Raw genomic sequence first — 23,276 nt, forward strand, 5'->3', positions numbered from 1 at the left:
GTGTTATCAGGTTAGCCCAGTACAGCTTGGTTCAGTAGTGGTGGTGTTATCAGGTTACTCCAGTACAGCTTGGTTCCGTATTGGTGGTGTTATCAGGTTAGCCCAGTACAGCTTGGTTCAGTAGTGGTGGTGTTATCAGGTTAGCCCAGTACAGCTTGGTTCAGTAGTGGTGGTGTTATCAGGTTAGCCCAGTACAGCTTGGTTCAGTATTGGTGGTGTTATCAGGTTACTCCAGTACAGCTTGGTTCAGTAGTGGTGGTATCAGGTTACTCCAGTACAGCTTGGTTCAGTATTGGTGGTGTTATCAGGTTAGCCCAGTACAGCTTGGTTCAGTATTGGTGGTGTTATCAGATTACTCCAGTACAGCTTGGTTCAGTATTGGTGGTGTTATCAGGTTAGCCCAGTACAGCTTGGTTCAGTAGTGGTGGTGTTATCAGGTTAGCCCAGTACAGCTTGGTTCAGTAGTGGTGGTGTTATCAGGTTAGCCCAGTACAGCTTGGTTCAGTAGTGGTGTTATCAGGTTACTCCAGTACAGCTTGGTGGTGTTATCAGATTACTCCAGTACAGCTTGGTTCAGTATTGGTGGTGTTATCAGGTTAGCCCAGTACAGCTTGGTTCAGTAGTGGTGGTGTCATCAGGTTAGCCCAGTACAGCTTGGTGGTGTTATCAGGTTAGCCCATTACAGCTTGGTGGTGTTATCAGGTTAGCCCAGTACAGCTTGGTGGTGTTATCAGGTTAGTCCAGTACAGTTTGGTTCAGTAGTGGTAGTGTTATCAGGTTAGCCCAGTACAGCTTGGTTCAGTATTGGTGGTGTTATCAGGTTAGCCCAGTACAGCTTGGTTCAGTAGTGGTGGTATCAGGTTAGTCCAGTACAGCTTGGTTCAGTAGTGGTGGTATTATCAGGTTACTCCAGTACAGCTTGGTTCAGTATTGGTGGTGTTATCAGGTTAGCCCAGTACAGCTTGGTTCAGTAGTGGTGTTATCAGGTTACTCCAGTACAGCTTGGTTCAGTATTGGTGGTGTTATCAGGTTAGCCCAGTACAGCTTGGTTCAGTATTGGTGGTGTTATCAGGTTAGCCCAGTACAGCTTGGTGGTGTTATCAGGTTAGTCCAGTACAGTTTGGTTCAGTAGTGGTGGTGTTATCAGGTTACTCCAGTACAGCTTGGTTCAGTAGTGGTGGTGTTATCAGGTTAGCCCAGTACAGCTTGGTTCAGTAGTGGTGGTGTTATCAGGTTAGCCCAGTACAGCTTGGTTCAGTAGTGGTGGTGTTATCAGGTTAGCCCAGTACAGCTTGGTTCAGTAGTGGTGGTGTTATCAGGTTAGCCCAGTACAGCTTGGTTCAGTATTGGTGGTGTTATCAGGTTAGCCCAGTACAGCTTGGTTCAGTAGTGGTGGTGTTATCAGGTTAGCCCAGTACAGCTTGGTTCAGTATTGGTGGTGTTATCAGGTTAGCCCAGTACAGCTTGGTTCAGTAGTGGTGGTGTTATCAGGTTAGCCCAGTACAGCTTGGTTCAGTAGTGGTGGTGTTATCAGGTTAGCCCAGTACAGCTTGGTGGTGTTATCAGGTTAGCCCAGTACAGCTTGGTACTACTGGTAGGAAAAGGGCATCAGTTGTCATGGTTTCTCTTTCTTCACAGTACATCCCTCGTTCCGCACCACTGTATTCCTCTCTTCCTTCCCAGAACTGTTTCACCCTCCAGCCATCCTTAATGACTGCTGGTCTCTTTCTAGATTAACTTCATTACATAGAACATTGTTTACTCTCGCTGTAACCTTAGAAGCAATTTCCCTGCTCCTTCCCACACACACACTTTCTCTCACACACGTTGTGGACAGATCGTTCTCACTCACTAACCCCTGGATGACCATAGCAGGCCAGTATTCATCTCCCACAGACTGTCAGTGCAGGTCATTTTAAAGGAACAGAACCACTTGAATAAAAATGGTAACACTTTCTAAGCCTGTATGTATAGCACATCAGAAGTTGTTATAAGCATGTATATACACTTGCAGACTTAGTGTTCCCAGAAAAGGAATGCCTTTATTGATTCTATGCTTTTTTTTGTCTTCTACTGTACTCTCTCTTTCTCCTAAATCCACTCACTGGGAGTTATGTTTTTCTACTGTACTCTCTCTCTTTCTCCTAGATCCACTCACTGGGAGTTATGTTTTTCTACTGTACTCTCTCTCTTTCTCCTAGATCCACTCACTGGGAGTTATGTTTTTCTACTGTACTCTCTCTCTCCTAGTTCCACTCACTGGGAGTTATGTTTTTCTACTGTACTCTTTCTTTCTCCTAGATCCACTCACTGGGAGTTATGTTTTTCTACTGTACTCTTTCTTTCTCCTAGATCCACTCACTGGGAGTTATGTTTTTCTACTGTACTCTCTCTTTCTCCTAGATCCACTCACTGGGAGTTATGTTTTTCTACTGTACTCTCTCTCTCTCTCTCCTAGATCCACTCACTGGGAGTTATGTTTTTCTACTGTACTCTCTCTTTCTCCTAGATCCACTCACTGGGAGTTATGTTTTTCTACTGTACTCTCTCTCTTTCTCCTAGTTCCACTCACTGGGAGTTATGTTTTTCTACTGTACTCTCTCTCTTTCTCCTAGATCCACTCACTGGGAGTTATGTTTTTCTACTGTACTCTCTCTCTTTCTCCTAGTTCCACTCACTGGGAGTTATGTTTTTCTACTGTACTCTCTCTCTTTCTCCTAGATCCACTCACTGGGAGTTATGTTTTTCTACTGTACTCTCTCTCTTTCTCCTAGATCCACTCACTGGGAGTTATGTTTTTCTACTGTACTCTCTCTCTCTCTCTCCTAGATCCACTCACTGGGAGTTATGTTTTTCTACTGTACTCTCTCTCTTTCTCCTAGATCCACTCACTGGGAGTTATGTTTTTCTACTGTACTCTCTCTTTCTCCTAGATCCACTCACTGGGAGTTATGTTTTTCTACTGTACTCTCTCTCTCTTTCTCCTAGATCCACTCACTGGGAGTTATGTTTTTCTACTGTACTCTCTCTCTCTCTCTCCTAGATCCACTCACTGGGAGTTATGTTTTTCTACTGTACTCTCTCTTTCTCCTAGATCCACTCACTGGGAGTTATGTTTTTCTACTGTACTCTCTCTTTCTCCTAGATCCACTCACTGGGAGTTATGTTTTTCTACTGTACTCTCTCTCTTTCTCCTAGATCCACTCACTGGGAGTTATGTTTTTCTACTGTACTCTCTCTTTCTCCTAGATCCACTCACTGGGAGTTATGTTTTTCTACTGTACTCTCTCTTTCTCCTAGATCCACTCACTGGGAGTTATGTTTTTCTACTGTACTCTCTCTTTCTCCTAGATCCACTCACTGGGAGTTATGTTTTTCTACTGTACTCTCTCTTTCTCCTAGATCCACTCACTGGGAGTTATGTTTTTCTACTGTACTCTCTCTCTCCTAGATCCACTCACTGGGAGTTATGTTTTTCTACTGTACTCTTTCTTTCTCCTAGATCCACTCACTGGGAGTTATGTTTTTCTACTGTACTCTTTCTCTTTCTCCTAGATCCACTCACTGGGAGTTATGTTTTTCTACTGTACTCTCTCTCTCCTAGATCCACTCACTGGGAGTTATGTTTTTCTACTGTACTCTCTCTCTCCTAGATCCACTCACTGGGAGTTATGTTTTTCTACTGTACTCTTTCTTTCTCCTAGATCCACTCACTGGGAGTTATGTTTTTCTACTGTACTCTCTCTCTTTCTCCTAGATCCACTCACTGGGTGACAAGATGAAATTAGTCCACAAGAACTCAGTGGTGACTCATCTGGGGACCACGTTCAAAGGTAATGTAAACATCTATATTAACATCTATATTAAACATCTATACTACTTTAAATATAAACATACATTCAAAGGGTAACATTAACATCTATACAAGGTAACTTTAACATCTTACAGGGGAAGTTTTCTGAAAAATATTAACTTTTCAATTGTCTTCTTAGCTGGAAAGGACCTCATGGAAAATGAGTAAGGATATTCTGTCAGCCGTTTAGTGTGATAGGACATTGCTGCTGTTAGTTCAACATCACTAAGATGAAGCCCCCACAGTAGTGTCTCAATCATATCCATCTCTACCCTATTATGAATGAAATCTTCTCTGTGTGGAGGACAGGGTAGAGTGGGAGAACTTTCCCTGCTGGCATAATAAAGAGAATGGGCTGTCGGATGGGAAAGGGGGGTGATGAGGTAGGGGTGAAAATGAATCCCAGGACATAATGGCTTTTGCAGGCTGCAGTCTTGTTTCCCATGTGAAAAGCGCACTGCCCCCCCTGGCCTCTCCCCTGACCTGAAGTTACACCACTCCATTTCTAACACTCTCCAACCCAAGACTTTAGTAGTCCACTCTTTTTGGCCTCGGTGTCTGAACAACCCTCTGGGTGTCTGAACAACCCTCTGGGTGTCTGAACAACCCTCTGGGTGTCTGAACAACCCTCTGGGTGTCTGAACAACCCTCTGGGTGTCTGAACAACCCTCTCAGCCAGGTCACATACTAACCTTTGCCCCTTATGCATACCCCATTACTTCATATTAGAGCTGGAACGATAAACTGAAAATGATCGATACCGACCAAACTGACCATATATCGAGGACATTTTACTGATATTGATAATAACAATAAGTTGCCTTTACTAGAGGAATGTGAAGTTTAAATGTAAGTCTGCTAATATGGACTATTGCTAATGGGACAATTGATAGCTACAACATTAGCAGCAGGAGCACAATAAAAAGTAACTGGTGCACATTGTTATCGTTCAATTGATGGTCATGGTGATAATTCTGTCAATTGACTGTGACATGGACTTTGGTCCATATCACCCAGCTGTACTCCATAGCTTGTCTACTCTAGCGGAAGAGAAGCCTGCTGGCCCAGTGATCTGACTCATACCACTGTTGACAGCCTCCGTATATATTAACATCATCTCAATGTGGCTTCTGCTGTCTTGACCACTGTGGACCTCTAATAACACTGCTGAGCTGAGCTGTACTCCACCATTGTGGTTGGATCTGTGCTTCAAAGGACAATGTGAAAGCATTTCCAAGCCAGCACAGATGGTGTTTAAACCACTGTAATGGCTGCTGGTCAAGAGGCCAATGAGCAGTAGTTCCAGGTAGAGGTGCTTTCTGCTGTGTTGTCTAGTGTGGGTCCTCACGCCCCAGTGTGAGTGTTACTCTACTGTGGGTTTATCTGGGCTAATCTTCCTGGGGTCCGGGGCCTGAAGGTCAGGAGGACATAAAGCCGAAAGGATTTATTAGCCAGGCCATTTCTCCACGCCTGATGATCAAAGACTAGTTTGGCCTCTACCGTCACCTCTTCCCTTTCTCTTCATCAACCCTTTTCCTTTCAACTTCAAGCTGCTTTTCTCTGCTGGCACAGCCAGGGGCCTACAGTGTCATCGTCTATCTGATGAATTACTAATGGCAGGATAAGAGCATCTGTTAAATTACTCAAATGTAAATGTAAATGGCTATTCCAGAGAAATGGGAGGGTGTTTTTCAGTTGCAACCCCTTCACTGGCCTAAACATCTCCATGGAAAGGACTTTGATTTGTTTTGATGATTACATTTCTTGTCCTTCTAGAGGAACTTCTTTCCACAGCTCCAAGTTACATACAAAATAAGAACAAGTTGCATAGAATCACAACAAGAAACAAACTAAGAATTAAACTCATAAGAAAATAGCAGACCTAAATGAAATAGCAATAAGGTATAGACTACGTGGAGTTGATCCTTCACCCACGTCACACCTGCCAGTGTTTCCCTTGAAGAGGATGGGGAAGTACTAACATGATTGCTATTTTGAAGTGTGACCTGTTGGGATTTCACACCATGGTACTTGAGACAGAGTTATGTCTCCCTAGGTACAGGGATGATGGAGCAATACATCTGAATGGGCCTGTTTGGAATTTTATTGCAGTGTACAAGTGCTCATGTAGGGCCATGTGCCATTCTTTTTAGTTTTGGTAGTTTGTTTCAATGTTCAGAACTGTTGCTAATTGAAACATAATGTCATGCCAGCTAAACAGTATGGCCGACAGAATCAGGGTGGAACATTAGATGATTCCGTGCCAAATGTAGAAGTGGCGTTTACATAGAGCTGATGAATAATGGAATACACGTTTAGAACTGAGAACTACATGTAACTGCCAACATAAAGGAAACACTTGAGTAAATGAGGGATACTAAGCAAAAAAAGAAACGTCCTCTCACTGTCAACTGCGTTTATTTTCAGCAAACTTAACATGTGTAAATATTTGTATAAACATAACAAGATTCAACAACCGACATAAACTGAACAAGTTCCACAGACATGTGACTAACAGAAATGGAATAATGTGTCCCTGAACAAAGGGGGGGGGGGGGGGTCAAAATCTAAAGTAACAGTCAGTATCTGGTGTGGCCACCAGCTGCATTAAGCACTGCACCAGATTTGCCAGTTCTTGCTGTGAGGTGTTACCCCACTCCTACACCAAGGGACCTGCAAAATCCCGGACATTTCTAGGGGGAATGGCTCTCGCCCTCACCCTCCGATCCAACAGGTTCCAGACGTGCTCAATGGGATTGAGATCCGGGCTCTTCGCTGGCCATGGCAGAACACTGACATATTCCTATCTTGCAGGCAATCACACACAGAACGAGCAGTATGGCTGGTGGCATTGTCATGCTGGAGGGTCATGTCAGGATGAGTCTGCAGGAAGGGTACCACGTGAGGGAGGAGGATATCTTCCCTGTAACACACAGCGATGAGATTGCCTGCAATGACAACAATCTCAGTCCGAATCCGAACATCACCCTCGGTGAGACAAAACCGTGACTCGTCAGTGAAGAGCACTTTTTACCAGTCCTGTCTGGTCCAGCGACGTTGTTGCCGGTGATATCTGGTGAGGACCTGCCTTACAACAGCCCTACAAGCCCTCAGTCCAGCCTCTCTCAGCATATTGCGGACAGTCTCAGCACTGATGGAGGGATTGTGCGTTCCTGGTGTAACTCGGGCAGTTGTTGTTTCCATCTTGTACCTGTCGTTACACGTGGTCTGCCCCTGTGAGGACGATCAGCTGTCCCGTCCTGTCTCCCTGTAGCACTGTCTTAGGCGTCTCACAGTACGGACATTGCAATTTATTGCCCTGCCCACATCTGCAGTCCTCATGCCTCTTTGCAGCATGCCTAATGCACATTCACGCAGATGAGCAGGGACCCTGGGCATCTTTCGGTGTTTTTCTAGAGTCAGTAGAATGGCCTCTAGTGTCCTAAGTTTTCATAACTGTGACCTTAATTGCCTACCATCTGTAAGCTGTTAGTGTCTTAACGACCATTCCACAAGTGCATGTTGATTAATTGTTTATGGTTCATTGAACAAGCATGGGAAACAGTGTTTAAACCATTTTACAATGAAGATCTGTGAAGTTATTTGGATTTTTACTAATTATCTTTGAAAGACGGCTGTTTCTTTTTTTGCTGAGTTTATATTGAAAGCAGTTGCTTACACACAGGTGTTGTTCCTGTGTTAATTATGCAATTGACATCCCATCATGCTTAGGTTCATGTATAAAAATGCTGGGCAGGCCAATGCCCCCATCCACAGGGCACGAGTGGTTTGATGAGCATGAAAATTATGTAAACCATGGCCATCTGTCACCAGATCTCAACCCAATTGAACACTTATGAGATTCTGGAGCGGGGGCGACGACAGCGTTCACCACCACCATCAACAAAACACCAAATTATGGAATTTCTCTTGGAAGAATGGTGTCACATCCCTCCAATAGAGTTCCAGACACTTGTAGAATCTTTGCCACGGTGCTTTGCAGCTGTTCTGGCTCGTAGTGGCCCTATTAAGACAATTTATGTTGGCGTTTCCTTTATTTTGACAGTTACCTGTACATCGCAATGTAAATTGGTGTGTGTGCGTGTATCTACAGTTGAAGTCGGAAGTTTACATACACTTAGGTTGAAGTCATGAAAACTTGTTTTTCAACCACTCCACAAATTTCTTGTTAACAAACTATAGTTTTGGCAAGTCGGTTAGGACATCTACTTTGTGCCTGACAAGTAATTTTTCCAACAATTGTTTACAGACAGATTATTTCACTTATAATTCACAGTATCACAATTCCAGTGGGTCAGAAGTTTACACACACTAGTTGACTGTGCCTTTAAGCAGCTTGGAAAATTCCAGAAAATTATGTCATGACTTTAGAAGCTTCTGATAGGCTAATTGACATCATTTGAGTCAATTGGAGGTGTAACTGTGGATGTTTTCAAGGCCTACCTTCAAACTCAGTGACTCTTTGCTTGACATCATGAGAATATCAAAAGAAATCAGCCAAGACCTCCGAAAAAATTGTAGACCTCCACAAGTCTGGTTCATCCTTGGGAGAAATTTCCAAATGCCTGAAGGTTCCATGTTCATCTGTACAAACACCATGGGACCAAGCAGCCGTCATACCACTCAGGAAGGAGACGCGTTCTGTCTCCTAGAGATGAATGTACTTTGGTGCGAAAAGTGCAAATCAATCCCAGAACAACTGCAAAGGACCTTGTGAAGATGCTGGAGGACACAGGTACAAAAGTATCTATATCCACAGTAAAACAAGTCCTATATCGACATAACCTGAAAGACCGCTCAGCAAGGAAGAAGCCACTGCTACAAACCGCCATAAAAAATCCAGACTACAGTTTGCAACTGCACATGCGGACAAAGATCGTACTTTTTGGAGAAATGTCCTCTGGTCTGATGAAACAAAAATAGAACTGTTTGGCCATAATGACCATCGTTATGTTCGGAGGAAAAAGGGGGAGGCTTGCAAGCCGAAGAACACTATCCCAACCGTGAAGCACAGGGTGGCAGCATCATGTTGTGGGGGTGCTTTGCTGCAGGAGGGACTGGTGCACTTCACAAAATAGATGGCCTCATGAGGAGGAAAATTATGTGGATATATTGAAGCAACATCTCAAGGCATCAGTCAGGAAGTTAAAGCTTGGTCACATGGGTCTTCCAAATGGACAATGACCTCAAGCATACTTCCAAAGTTGTGGCAAAATGGCTTAAGGACCACAAAGTCAAGGTATTGGAGTGGCCATCACAAAGCTCTGACCTCAATCCCATAGAAAATTAGTGGGCAGAACTGAAAAGGTGTGTGCGAGCAAGGAGGCCTACAAACCTGACTCAGTTCCACCAGCTCTGTCAGGAGGAATAGGCCAAATTCACCCAACTTATTGTGGGAAGCTTGTGGAAGGCTACGTTTGACCCAAGTTAAGCAATTTAAAGGCAATGCTACCAAATATTAATTGAGTGTATGTAAACGTCTGACCCACTGGGAATGTGATGAAGGAAATACAATCTGAAATAAATCATTCTCTCTATTATTCTGAAATTTTACATTCTTAAAATAAAGTGGTGATTCTAACTGACCTAAGACAGGGAATTTTTACTCGGATTAAATGTCAGGAATTGTGAAAAACTGAGTTTAAATGTGTTTGGCTGAGGTGTATGTAAACTTCCAACTTCAACACAGACACACCTTTAGACACACACACACACACACACACACACACACACACACACACACACACACACACACACCATTATATAGACACACACATTACAGACACACCATTATATAGACACACACCATTAAATACACACACACCATTATATAGATACACACGCAATTTAAAAAATATATATATATATATATATGCACACTATAATGGGGTGTGTGTGTGTCTGTATAATGGTGTGTCTATATAATGGCGTGTGTATAATGACGTGTGTATTGGAATGGTGAGTGTGTGTGTATATATAAATCAATGGCATGTGTATCTATATAATGGTGTGTGTGTGTGTCTATATAAATGGTGTGTGTCTATATAATGGTATGTGTGTTGGTTGAAATCATTCAGATGTGCAACTGACTAGGTTTCCCATTTCCCCAGTATGGACAGTAAAGGAATAGAAAAGGTTATTAATGAGCTCTGAAGTTGAGAAATGAGCATCCAATACTTCTCCATCATAGATGTGAATTAGTCACATTGTCTAATGTCCGTATCTATGAGCTGATGTGTTATGTTATCCTACATTAACCTGACCTTTGTTTTGTGTGTTCCAGATCCTGGCCATTACAGTGCTGAGTCCTTCTCAGAACTCACAGAGTTTGAGTACCTGAGGAAGGTCCTGTTTGAGTACATGATGGGGCGGGAAACTAAGGTAATTTAATCAATATGCACCTTTAGCGTTCATTCTTAAAAGTCTAAGCCATTAGGGTGGGTCCTAAGCTGACATATGGAGGAATTGTTTTAAGATTATTATACTATGGATCATTTAGCAATTTGATTTTAAATTCTAGAACTTCTTAGGGTTTCAAAAACATTTATAACAATGATTTGTTAAATTATAGATTTTGGTCAGTAATACTATAGCTCAGAGAAACACATTCATAAATGTAAAGAAATAGTAAAAAAACAAGCTTTTGAAGTGTTTGTCCTATTTCTATGAGATAGCTCAGGAAATATATATATATTTTGTACACATATTTAAGCCCTTTTTTTGGAATGCGCAAAACTACTTCCATACTTCCATTCATTTTTTAAAATTGGTTCTGATTACTTTCAGATGAGTCCTGTGACACTTGTGGGGGTTTTAGAGCAAAACGGAGAACACCACGGTGTTCGTGAAAGTCTCCCCTTTCCACAGTGGGGTCACATTTGTAGCCCAAACGGTTCGGACGCTACAAACAGAAGTTGTCACATCAACTGTAGTGATGCTTCAGCATTGTGGTGCAGTGCTTTTGACTGCTGCGCCATCCAGGTCTGAGTTTCCCCTTTCCATATAGTGGTCATAATAGTTTGAAGTTCAAACTGTTCGGGCGTTAGTCGTTTTCGTGAGAATATAGATTTTCGGGATGTCTCATGGTCTGACAAACACCGCTCTGTCACCTTTCACCACAGATGCAGAAGTGTTACATCGGCAGATGGGGTGGATTGAGATGCATCCAATGCAAAAAAAGATCTCTAGCTTAAACTGACAGATTTATTATTATGCCAATTAGATTTTATGCACCGGCGTGTCAATCGACTTTAGGGGATTAAAGTAACCTTTTCTGAAAAGGGAACATTGACAGTGCACGTAAGTGACCCACCGCCTTGATTCAGTCTTATGTAGCAACATTTTTAATGGTGTTTTTTTACATTAGATAAAAGTAGAGACGGAGCTACAAAATACCATACACTACAGTTGATGAATAACGGGGAAGTAATTGGCTAGCTTGCTACACACCCCACTCTGACCATTTTACTCAGCCTAGCAGAGATGGTTAGGCTGTTTTCGTGTTATGCAGAGCATTGGTGACTAACTGCTGTTGACAACAATTTGATTACGCTTTTTTGCCGATGTTTACTGACACCGGCCATATTCAACAGGTGAGGAGCGTTCGTAAATTCATCAGTTATTCTGCGCTCTGGCACACTTAGACGAGAGTGCTCTGAAATCGAGTTTTATTTACGAATGCACCCGAAATATATATTTGCATAGTGGAGTCTTTTGTTAAAACATGAACCATAATCCCAACTCATGACGTTACTACCCTGCATGAATCTGCAGGTAGCTAACCAACACGGTTCAATGTTAGCTGACAATAGGCTATAACTAGCCAAGCAAATGGCCCTGAGATACAAATAAGATCATACATGTAACCTAAGCTAGCGAGCCACCCAGCTAACATTAGCTAGCTAACATTACACTTTAACTTGAAATGAAAACGACTGTCAAGATTAGAAACGTGTAATATCTGAAATTAGCTAGCTATCTTACCCATATACATCATTGTTGGACGCTTCTCCCTGTCACGGATGGCATGGTTGACCTTAGTTTGAAGATGTAACCCGGAGACAGGTGTTTCCTCCACCTCCTTAGCTATCGTACTGTAATTACACTGAATTCAAAACTTGGTCCTCCAGAAAGTGGAACAACAGTTATGCAGTTCTACTAAGCAACATATGTAAAAAGCCACGTTAGACAGGATTACCTACTCATACTGACCAGCTCAAATAGACAGAAGCGTGCTACATGGCAGACCAAAACCAACTCATCTCTCGGCATGTCCAGCCCACTCATTATCTCAGCCCAATCATGGCTAGTGGGAAGGTTGCTCACTTTTTCTTTGGCTAAACCAACTAGGCTCGTAATATTAACAATTTTATTCGTATTTACAGATGGCATGAAAGTTCACATGTTCCAGAAGGCATTTCTGCAAAAAAAAAAAAGCATTTTGATTTAAAAAAAAAAAGATTACATTCAAATGGCTCTTGTGTGAAGTAGTGATCCGCAACACATGCCTAGTTTCCTGAAATGGGTCATATGAGCTCATAATCCCAGTTTCTTGAAATATAACAACCGGTATCACACTTTCCTTTTATTCAGCTCAGGATACGTTGCCATGGGTTCAGTTGCTTACCCTCAATGAAAAGGTGAGAGGAGAAGGAGGCGGTAGAAAACTGAGAGAAAGGTGAGAGGAGAAGGAGGCGGTAGAAAACTGAGAGAAAGGTGGGATGAGAAGGAGGCGGTAGAAAATGGAGGGAAAGGAGGCTGGATGGAGAGAGGCCAATAAAGTTCACCGTTCCCACATAGCACAATCACCCAGTTAGACCCATACAAAAGTAATTGTGTGTTTCTGTTTTTGTTTAACACAGGGCCTAATTAATGATTCTGCATGGGAATTAACAGTGCTAGTTGACCCGGTCCTAAAGTCAGCGGGGTATCAGACACTCACATAAAGCTAGTAGGGTTACCCCCTAGGTCCTCACTAAGCTGTTAAGCTTTATGTCATAGCCATATCATTATGGCCTCCCTGTGAATGGAAGGATGTCCTGAAGGAGGCCTGGCCCGAGACATATACAGTCTATTCACATGATGCACGCTGCCATTTTAAATTCTTACTAGCCTTGTTTAGCTCCTCTTGCACAAGAAGAGATCTTTGGGTGGTTGTTGCCCTGGTTTCCTCAAACAGCAGCACTGTTTATGATTAGGCCCAGTATTTATGGAATAGCTAACGCATGCTGCTAACTGGCATATAGACCTGGAGTTGATTAGGAGGAAGATAATGGGTTAATTGCTCTGTGAGCAGGCTTATTTGATTGGGTAGCTGATGGTGGTGTTGAGGGCAGGGGTTCCCAGAGCCTTATGGGCTGCAGTGAGGGATCTGAGGTGGTGAATGGCTGGACATGGGTTCACTGAACTTCCATTTTGGATATGATCGTGATGAGGGCAGAGGGTCACAGAGTGTGACTCCAAGTTGGCTCAGGATGGGGTGTAGTGGACGATCTGAGCTGGGTGAATGGCTGGATAAGGGTTAACTGAGTGTCAATGTTGGATTGTCATGGGTTGCAGTCGGGGATCTGACGTCCGTGAATGGCTAGACAGTGATTCACTGAGCATCCATGTTGGATCTGGGCTGGGAGAATGGCTGGACAAACAAGGATATTTAGTACTAGGTTCACTGCCATGATCCAAACCCGGATGCCAAGAATTGACATTGAAAAACATTGGAACCATGTGGCGGGATACCCATGTGTTAAGTACTCCTCTTGGAGGAGGGAACGCAACACCCCAACTCCCCGTGGAGTGAAAAAGTTGTGTGATCGTAGGTGCGGGGAAGGACGACAGAGGCAGATAAAAATACAGTTTACAGGGAATTTATTATTCCTTAACACGGTAATGTGGGGAAAAGGGGCTGGACGGAACCAAATCAAAGAAAGTTAGTTAAGGAATCCCCTCTCCTACCTTACCTGCCTTCCCACTACTTACCTATCCTTTAGCACCGCCTGGCGCTAACCAAAATACAGGGGGTGGTCCGCCCAGGTCTTACCTAGTGTGCATAGACAGATTAAATACTACGGGTTATATGCCCGCAGGCCTCATGCTTAAACACTCCCAATGTGTCCCCCCCCCCCCCCCCCCCCCTGGGAACCAATGAAACAGAATAAGTGAAAAAATAAAGTCCTATTGTCATACACAAACCTCTGAAGGAGCGGCTACAAAATAATAATATCAACAAAACATTCACTGAACAACACAGGACATAAAAAGAAGCTCTCTTCTGACGAAGGAACACTGGCTTTTATCAAGCTGGAGAAGGAGTTTGTAATTGAAGAGACAACTGTATCCCCTGACGAGAGGGAGGGGTCATAGCTCCAATCAGTGATGGGGCCGACCAATCAGGTGCTTTAGGAATCCAGGAAGCCACTTCTTGAAATACGCGTACAAACCCACAACAACACAAACTGGGGAACGTAACACCATACCATTGAGTGCACTGCCTCCAAAAATTAAGTTGTGAAACTGTCATCAGTTTCCCAACATATATCATTAACATCCACAGCCCCACTTTAAAGTCGAAGTTTAAGAATTTTTCCCTTGAAAAAAAAAGGTTAAAAAAAACTGCCTATTTGAATGTATCCTACTTTTCTTTGTCAGGTGGCGAAGTCATTTTTGTGTTTTCTCTTCCCTCCCACAGACGATGGCTAAAGTCATAACCTCCATGCTCAAGTTCCCACCAGACCAAGCTCAGCAGGTTCTGGAGAAAGAGGATTCAAAAGCAATTGTAAGCATCTGTTCTTCCTCGTTGTAAAGCCACTAACGATGAGCCATATGCAACCACACACAGACACACTCTCACACACAGTCCGTGCTTTGTCAGCAATTGCTTACTGACATTACCTTGGCCTATAGTGCATTTGGAATGTATTCAGACCCCTTGACTTTTTCCACATTTTGTTATGTTACAGCCTTATTATAAAATGTATTTAAATTGTTTTCATTCCTCATCAATCTACACACAATACCCCATAATGACAAAGCAAAAACAGGTTTGCAGAATTTGTTTTACATTTTATAAAAATAAACTAAAATATCAAATGCGCTTTCAGACCCTGTACTCAGTACTTTGTTGAAGCACCTTTGGCAGCGATTACAGCGTCGAGTCTTCTTTGGTATGACGCTACAAGCTTAGCACACCTGTATGTGAGGATTTTCTCCCATTCTTCTCTGCAGATCCTCTCAAGCTCTTTCAGGTTGGATGGGGAGTGTTGCTGCACAGCTATTTTCAGGTCTCTCCAGAAATGTTCGATTGGGTTCAAGTCTGGGCTCTAGCTGGGCCACTCAAGGACATTCAGAGACGTGTCCCGAAACCACTCCTGCATTGTCTTGGCTGTGTGCTTAGGGTTGTTGTCCTGTTGGAAGGTGAACCTTTGACCCAGTCTGAAGTCCTGAGCACTCTGGAGCAGGTTTTCATGAAGGATCTCTCTGTACTTTGCTCCATTCATCTTTCCCTCGATCCTGACTAGTCTCCCAGTCCCTGCCACTGAAAATCATCCCCACAGCATGATGCTGCCATCACCATGCTTCACCGTAGGGATGGTGCCAGGTTTCCTCCAGACGTGACGCTTGGCATTCAGGCCAAAGAGTTCAATCTTGCCTTCATCAGACCAGAGAATCTTGTTTCTCATGGTCTGAGAGTCTTTAGGTGCCTTTTGGCAAACTCCAAGCAGGCTGTCATGTGCCTTTTACTAAGGAGTGGCTTCTGTCTGGCCACTACCACAATGTCCTGATTGGTGGAGTGCTGCAGAGATGGTTGTCCTTCTGGAATGTTCTCCCATCTCCACAGAGGAACTTTGGAGCTCTGTCAGAGTGCCGATTGGGTTCTTGGTCACCTCCCTGACCAAGGCCCTTCTCCCCCGATTGCTCAGTTTGGCCGGGTGGCCAGCTCTAGGAAGAGACTTGTTGGTTACTAACTTCTTCCATTTAAGAATGATGGAGGCTACTGTGTTCTTGGGGACCTTCAATGCTGCAGAAATGTTTTGGTACCTTTCCCCAGATCTGTGACTCGACACAGCCCTGTCGCTGAGCTCTACGGACAATTCCTTCGGCCTCATGGCTTGGTTTTTGCTCTGACATTAGTATTTTTTTGATCAGATTTTTTTGCTGTGACTCGACACAGCCCTGTCGCTGAGCTCTACGGACAATTCCTTCGGCCTCATGGCTTGGTTTTTGCTCTGACATTAGTATTTTTTTGCTCAGATTTTTTTGCTCAGATTTTGACCCCCCCCTCCCCCTTTGTTCAGGGACACATTATTCAATTTCTGTTAGTCACATGTCTGTGGAACTTGTTCAGTTTACGTTTTTGAATCTTGTTATGTTCATAGAAGTAGTTTGCTGAAAATAAACTCAGTTGACAGTGAGGATGTTTCTTTTTTTGCTGAGTTTACTACTTGTAAGTAGCTTAAAGAACAGAAGCACAAATATCAACCCCCATCTGACCTAAAACACTGTTTTGACTCCACTAAAGCCAGATCTAATATATTGTATGCTTGTACACGGTGCTTACCAATATGCCTCAATAATGTAACAGACAAGAGATAAGACATGTCTTCCCCATCCACGTTCCCATTGCTGTAACTGATACTGTAGTCAGGACAAAGTGGTCTACATGGTTATTGTTGTTTAAGATGCTGATGATCTGGAAGAGTTTATCAATATACAGTGCATTTGGAAAGTAGGTGTGATGTTCAGATCCTGTGCAGGTGTCGTTACATGTGGTCTGCCACTGTGAGGACGATCAGCTGTCCGTCCTGTCTCCCTGTAGCGCATCTCACAGTACGGACATTGCAATTTATTGCCCTGGCTACATCTGCAGTCCTCATGCCTCCTTGCAGCATGCCTAAGGCACGTTCACGCAGATGAGCAGGGACCCTGGGAATCTTTCTTTTGGTGTTTTTCAGAGTCAGTAGAAAGGCCTCTTTAGTGTCCTAAGTTTTCATAAATGTGGCCTTAATTGCCTACCGTCTGTAAGCTGTTAGTGTCTTAACGACCGTTCCACAGGTGCATGTTCATTAATTGTTTCTGGTTCATTGCACAAGCATGGGAAACAGTGTTTAAACCCTTAACTTCACAGATCTTCATTGTAATTAGTTTTTTTACGAATTATCTTTGAAAGACAGGGTCCTGAAAGAGGGCTGTTTCTTTTTTTGCTGAGTTTATATTACTGTTTGTGCAGTTAATGTAATCCTGTATCTTTCTTCTCCCTATTGTTTCAGCCCTGGCTACGATGAAGGTCAGGTATCAGGATGATGCTGGTACTTTAAGGATGGAGATGGACTTAACTGCTGCTGAAGGACTGCAGACTGCTGTACCACTGTGGACTAGATCTAGCCCTTGTGTGTGGGGGGGGGGGGGGGGGGGGGGGGATATGGTACGAGGGAGGTAGAAAATAGACCATGTAAGGATCATCATTGTTGCTATTTCTTCCAATCTAATTTCACACAATGAAATTACGGATTTTAAATCATGAATTATACAATATTTCTTTTTTTAGTCCAGGGTTAATTATATATCTATTTTACGGATGGCTTGTGCAATAAGTTTTTGTTGATCATTGGGTTGATTGTGATTGTTTTTGAGTTGATTCTTTTGTTGTGTTTTTTTGGTTGAATGTTGTTTTCAGTTGATCTATGGTTTTAGGTTTATCAGTAGAGTTTTGGTTTAATGTTTTTCAGTTGATCTATGGTTTTAGGTTGTTTATCAGTAGAGTTTTGGTTGTATTTCTACTGTGTGTCACTTCCTCATGACTGTGTGATGGAATCGTAGAAATATAATTTCTAGGGATTCTGAATATGAATCTACTTTCTATTTATATGGATGAGATGACCCTTTGACTGTACTTTCCTGTTCCTTAACTCTACCTTCCCTTAGCTCTACCTTCCCTTAGCTCTACCTTCCCGTCCCTTAGCTCTACCTTCCCGTCCCTTAGCTCTACCTTCCCGTCCCTTAGCTCTACCTTCCCGTCCCTTAGCTCTACCTTCCCGTCCCTTAGCTCTACCTTCCCGTCCCTTAGCTCTACCTTCCCGTCCCTTAGCTCTACCTTCCCGTCCCTTAGCTCTACCTTCCCGTCCCTTAGCTCTACCTTCCCGTCCCTTAGCTCTACCTTCCCTTAGCTCTACCTTCCCTTAGCTCTACCTTCCCTTAGCTCTACCTTCCCTTAGCTCTACCTTCCCTTAGCTCTACCTTCCCTTAGCTCTACCTTCCCTTAGCTCTACCTTCCCTTAGCTCTACCTTCCCGTCCCTTAGCTCTACCTTCCCGTCCCTTAGCTCTACCTTCCCGTCCCTTAGCTCTACCTTCCCGTCCCTTAGCTCTACCTTCCCTTAGCTCTACCTTCCCTTAGCTCTACCTTCCCTTAGCTCTACCTTCCCTTAGCTCTACCTTCCCTTAGCTCTACCTTCCCTTAGCTCTACCTTCCCGTCCCTTAGCTCTACCTTCCCGTCCCTTAGCTCTACCTTCCCGTCCCTTAGCTCTACCTTCCCTTAGCTCTACCTTCCCGTCCCTTAGCTCTACCTTCCCGTCCCTGACTGTCTCTTCCTGTCCCTGAACTGTACCACTTAAGGACACCCTGGCTTGTTGGTTTCCCACAGCTTTTCTACTTTATATTTTGTGGAGACAATAAAAGAAAAACTCAACATAATGTAAAGTGTAAATACACAAATTGAACCTATAGTACATAGGGCATAATGCGACTGTTGGCTATGTTAATACATTTTGAGTCGAGCTAATACAATTTTATTTACACAGATTTTCTGTCTTCCTCTGCTCATTATTCACTTTGTTGAAATGTGAATATTGTAAATGTTGTAAACTGAATGTATATAACATTAGGATCACCTGCTCTTTCCATGACAGACTAACCAGGTGAGTCCAGATGAAAGCTATGATCCCTTACTGATGTCACTTGTTAAATCCACTTCAATCAGCGTAGATGAAGGGGAGGAGACAGGTTAAAAAATATGTTTTACACCTTGAGACATGGATTGTGTATGTGTGCCATTTAGAGGGTGAATGGGCAAGACAAAAGACTTAAGTGCCTTTGAATGGGGTATGGTAGTAGGAGCCAGGCTCACCGGTTGACCGGTGCTGGGTTTTTCACGCTCAACAATTACCCATGTGTATCAAGAACGATCCACCCAAAGGACATCCAGCCAACTTGACACAACTGGGAAGCATTGGAGTCAACATGGACCAGCATGTGGAACGCTTTCGACACCTTGTAGAGTCCATGCCCCGATGAATTGAGGCTGTTCTGGGGGAAAAAGGGGGTGTGACTCCAAATGATTAGGAAGGTGTTCTTAATGTTTTTTCCACTCAGTGAATATACAGTATGTATGCTGTGTTTACAGTATGTCTGCTGTGTTTACAGTATGTATGCTGTGTTTACAGTGTGTACATGTGCTATATTCAAGTATGACTTTCATAATTGTGTATGACTGGATATATTTCAGTAAGAGATGCTGTATTTCAGTAGGACATTTAGTAAATGTTTCCTGGATAGTCACCTATTGGGGTGTTTCAGTAAGAGGTGTTTCCACCTTTTTGATCTGTATGATAAGATGAAAGGTTCTGAGGATGATGAAGTGATCGCCTGGTGGTTTTCTAACTACGGAGTGAACAGAATAACACCAGCTCTAATCAAAACAGGACATTTCACTTCAGGAAGTGTATAAGTATTAATAGAACTGTTTTGCAAACTGACAGAGGAAATTAGGGAAATCTGTTTCATAACACATTTTCAGGTTTGGAAATTAATAACATCTGTATTAGAAATGGGTAAGATTAAACAAGAGCCTTTTTACTTACTCAGTAATTACTTTGGCAGCCACAATAGCAGTAATCTATGTTGTCTGTTACATTTAATTTAACTCAAGGAATTAGGTCCTTGTTAAAGGGATATATTTGCCCACAGTACAGCAATGAAACAGCAGGGAGCAGGTCTCGAACCCTCAACCTTCTAGCCCGAAGTCTAGCGCGCTATCGAATGTGCCGAAAAAGCATGCTCCAGTGGCAGAGTCGATATTCGCGCGTATAAACCCAGGGTCGTTACAATACATATTGGTTTCTTCACCCGATAAGCATTTTATGGACAATGTATAACAGCCAACCATGCTTTCCCAAATGCTAACGTTTTAGCATGGGATTGGCCAGGGAAACTGAACCAAGCATTAGTATTTTATTGCAGATTTAAATTTACAAGAAAGACAAGCATTTACAAGGAAGCGTTTCCAAAACATTTGAACAAGTAATGAAGACATATCAAACATCAGCAGCCAATAACACATTGGATTGGTCAACAACAGGCCATTCGTCTTTGGCCCTTGATTCGCTCCCCTTACCAAACGGCAGAGGGCATCGTCGTTCGTAAACGTTGGAAGCGCGAGGCGGGTTATTTGGTGAAATGTGACGCTTGAGCCGCGAACCCATTGAGAAATTCGCCTTCTGCCATGACCGCACTTATCACCACCGCAAGCAACTCCGTGCTGGAGACAGACACCAGTTCTTCAGATTCACAGTCTGCAGAGCAGCTGACGAGATAGTCACTTTTCAACGGACCGTTATTTTTTATTCTCGATCCACTACCCCTGTCGTTTTTCCATGTTCATAGTGCTAGACTTCAGAAAGTATTCGGAACTGTTCGTTTTTGTAACTTTGTCTGTAGCACTGAAACCTTTGTTTTGTTTCATGTACTTCTTCCATAGTGTTGTTCCTCAAGGATGCGCCAAAGGATGGGTCATGTTCTGAATCAGAAGAGGAGCCTTTTGGATGTTCTCTGCGTGTATTTGTCTGTTTCTGTAGTTCACTCCTACAACATTGACCTAGAACATGCTGTTGTGTTCCGTGGACCTGACTCGAGTTTCTTTGGATACTCTGTTCTGGAGCACTATCATGACAATACGCGCTGGTGAGTCTCAAGCTATCAAGAGGCCTATCAAGGCTATTAACTATCTTATAGTTATAGCAATTACAGTCCCGACTGTTTATGCACTTATGTATCCTCCCTTGCTTGACCATTAATGGCAGGGTTTGGTTGTTGCGCAATTCTTATGGATTGTATTTTTGTCTTATCTTAATTATGTCAACAGTTCGATTGATGTGCAGTGTTGTTTGGTTTCTTTTGGACCTTTGTTCTGTAGCAGCCTAGCTGACCTGTCCCAGATTCCAGCATGTAGCAGCCTAGCTGACCTGTCCCAGATTCCAGCATGTAGCAGCCTAGCTGACCTGTCCCAGATTCCAGCATGTAGCAGCCTAGCTGGCCTGTCCCAGATTCCAGCATGTAGCAGCCTAGCTGACCTGTCCCAGATTCCAGCATGTAAAAGCCTAGCTGACCTGTCCCAGATTCCAGCATGTAAAAGCCTAGGTGACCTGTCCCAGATTCCAGCATGTAAAAGCCTAGCTGACCTGTCCCAGATTCCAGCATGTAGAAGCCTAGCTGACCTGTCCCAGATTCCAGCATGTAGCAGCCTAGCTGACCTGTCCCAGATTCCAGCATGTAGCAGCCTAGCTGACCTGTCCCAGATTCCAGCATGTAAAAGCCTAGGTGACCTGTTGCAGATTCCAGCATGTAGCAGCCTAGCTGACCTGTCCCAGATTCCAGCATGTAGAAGCCTAGCTGACCTGTCCCAGATTCCAGCATGTAGCAGCCTAGCTGACCTGTCCCAGATTCCAGCATGAAGCAGCCTAGCTGACCTGTCCCAGATTCCAGCATGTAGCAGCCTAGCTGACCTGTCCCAGATTCCAGCATGTAGCAGCCTAGCTGACCTGTCCCAGATTCCAGCATGTAGAAGCCTAGCTGACCTGTTGCAGATTCCAGCATGTAGCAGCCTAGCTGACCTGTCCCAGATTCCAGCATGTAGAAGCCTAGCTGACCTGTCCCAGATTCCAGCATGAAGCAGCCTAGTTGACCTGTCCCAGATTCCAGCATGTAAAAGCCTAGGTGACCTGTCCCAGATTCCAGCATGTAGCAGCCTAGCTGACCTGTCCCAGATTCCAGCATGTAGCAGCCTAGCTGACCTGTCCCAGATTCCAGCATGTAAAAGCCTAGCTGACCTGTCCCAGATTCCAGCATGTAAAAGCCTAGCTGACCTGTCCCAGATTCCAGCATGTAAAAGCCTAGGTGACCTGTCCCAGATTCCAGCATGTAAAAGCCTAGCTGACCTGTCCCAGATTCCAGCATGTAGCAGCCTAGCTGACCTGTCCCAGATTCCAGCATGTAGCAGCCTAGCTGACCTGTCCCAGATTCCAGCATGTAGCAGCCTAGCTGACCTGTCCCAGATTCCAGCATGTAGAAGCCTAGCTGACCTGTCCCAGATTCCAGCATGAAGCAGCCTAGTTGACCTGTCCCAGATTCCAGCATGTAGAAGCCTAGCTGACCTGTTGCAGATTCCAGCATGTAGCAGCCTAGCTGACCTGTCCCAGATTCCAGCATGTAGAAGCCTAGCTGACCTGTCCCAGATTCCAGCATGAAGCAGCCTAGTTGACCTGTCCCAGATTCCAGCATGTAAAAGCCTAGGTGACCTGTCCCAGATTCCAGCATGTAGCAGCCTAGCTGACCTGTCCCAGATTCCAGCATGTAGCAGCCTAGCTGACCTGTCCCAGATTCCAGCATGTAAAAGCCTAGCTGACCTGTCCCAGATTCCAGCATGTAAAAGCCTAGGTGACCTGTCCCAGATTCCAGCATGTAAAAGCCTAGCTGACCTGTCCCAGATTCCAGCATGTAGCAGCCTAGCTGACCTGTCCCAGATTCCAGCATGTAGCAGCCTAGCTGACCTGTACCAGATTCCAGCATGAAGCAGCCTAGCTGACCTGTCCCAGATTCCAGCATGTAGCAGCCTAGCTGACCTGTTGCAGATTCCAGCATGTAGCAGCCTAGCTGACCTGTCCCAGATTCCAGCATGTAGAAGCCTAGCTGACCTGTCCCAGATTCCAGCATGTAGCAGCCTAGGTGACCTGTTGCAGATTCCAGCATGTAGCAGCCTAGCTGACCTGTCCCAGATTCCAGCATGTAGCAGCCTAGCTGACCTGTTGCAGATTCCAGCATGTAGCAGCCTAGCTGACCTGTCCCAGATTCCAGCATGTAGAAGCCTAGCTGACCTGTTGCAGATTCCAGCATGTAGCAGCCTAGCTGACCTGTCCCAGATTCCAGCATGTAGCAGCCTAGCTGACCTGTCCCAGATTCCAGCATGTAGCAGCCTAGCTGACCTGTCCCAGATTCCAGCATGTAGCAGCCTAGCTGACCTGTCCCAGATTCCAGCATGTAGCAGCCTAGCTGACCTGTCCCAGATTCCAGCATGTAGCAGCCTAGCGGACATGTCCCAGATTCCAGCATGTAAAAGCCTAGCTGACCTGTTGCAGATT

At 44.1% G+C, this 23,276-nt stretch overlaps 2 protein-coding genes across 7 annotated transcripts in view; both read left to right on the forward strand.

The window, feature by feature from the left end:
- Positions 1-18,666, forward strand: part of LOC129862938 (golgin subfamily A member 4-like) — a 54,684-nt gene extending 36,018 nt beyond the window's left edge. For 5 of the 6 annotated variants that reach the window (XM_055935045.1, XM_055935055.1, XM_055935058.1 and 2 more), the window contains 4 exons: positions 3,758-3,833; positions 10,158-10,255; positions 14,559-14,645; positions 17,137-18,666. In XM_055935045.1, coding sequence (XP_055791020.1) covers positions 3,758-3,833; positions 10,158-10,255; positions 14,559-14,645; positions 17,137-17,151 — 276 coding nt within the window. In that variant the 3' untranslated portion in view covers positions 17,152-18,666. The remainder of the gene's footprint in view (positions 1-3,757; positions 3,834-10,157; positions 10,256-14,558; positions 14,646-17,136) is intronic. The other variant, XR_008760852.1, reaches the window with a different exon arrangement.
- An 88-nt stretch (positions 18,667-18,754) lies between these two features.
- The window catches only part of LOC129862984 (integrin alpha-9-like), a 233,225-nt gene continuing 228,703 nt past the window's right edge, over positions 18,755-23,276 (forward strand). Inside the window, exon 1 of the mRNA XM_055935066.1 lies at positions 18,755-20,823. Within this exon, the coding sequence (XP_055791041.1) occupies positions 20,636-20,823 (188 nt within the window). The 5' untranslated portion in view covers positions 18,755-20,635. The remainder of the gene's footprint in view (positions 20,824-23,276) is intronic.

The sequence above is a fragment of the Salvelinus fontinalis genome, chromosome 1, assembly GCF_029448725.1.
Source record: "Salvelinus fontinalis isolate EN_2023a chromosome 1, ASM2944872v1, whole genome shotgun sequence".
In the NCBI taxonomy this organism is placed as follows: Eukaryota; Metazoa; Chordata; class Actinopteri; order Salmoniformes; family Salmonidae; genus Salvelinus; species Salvelinus fontinalis.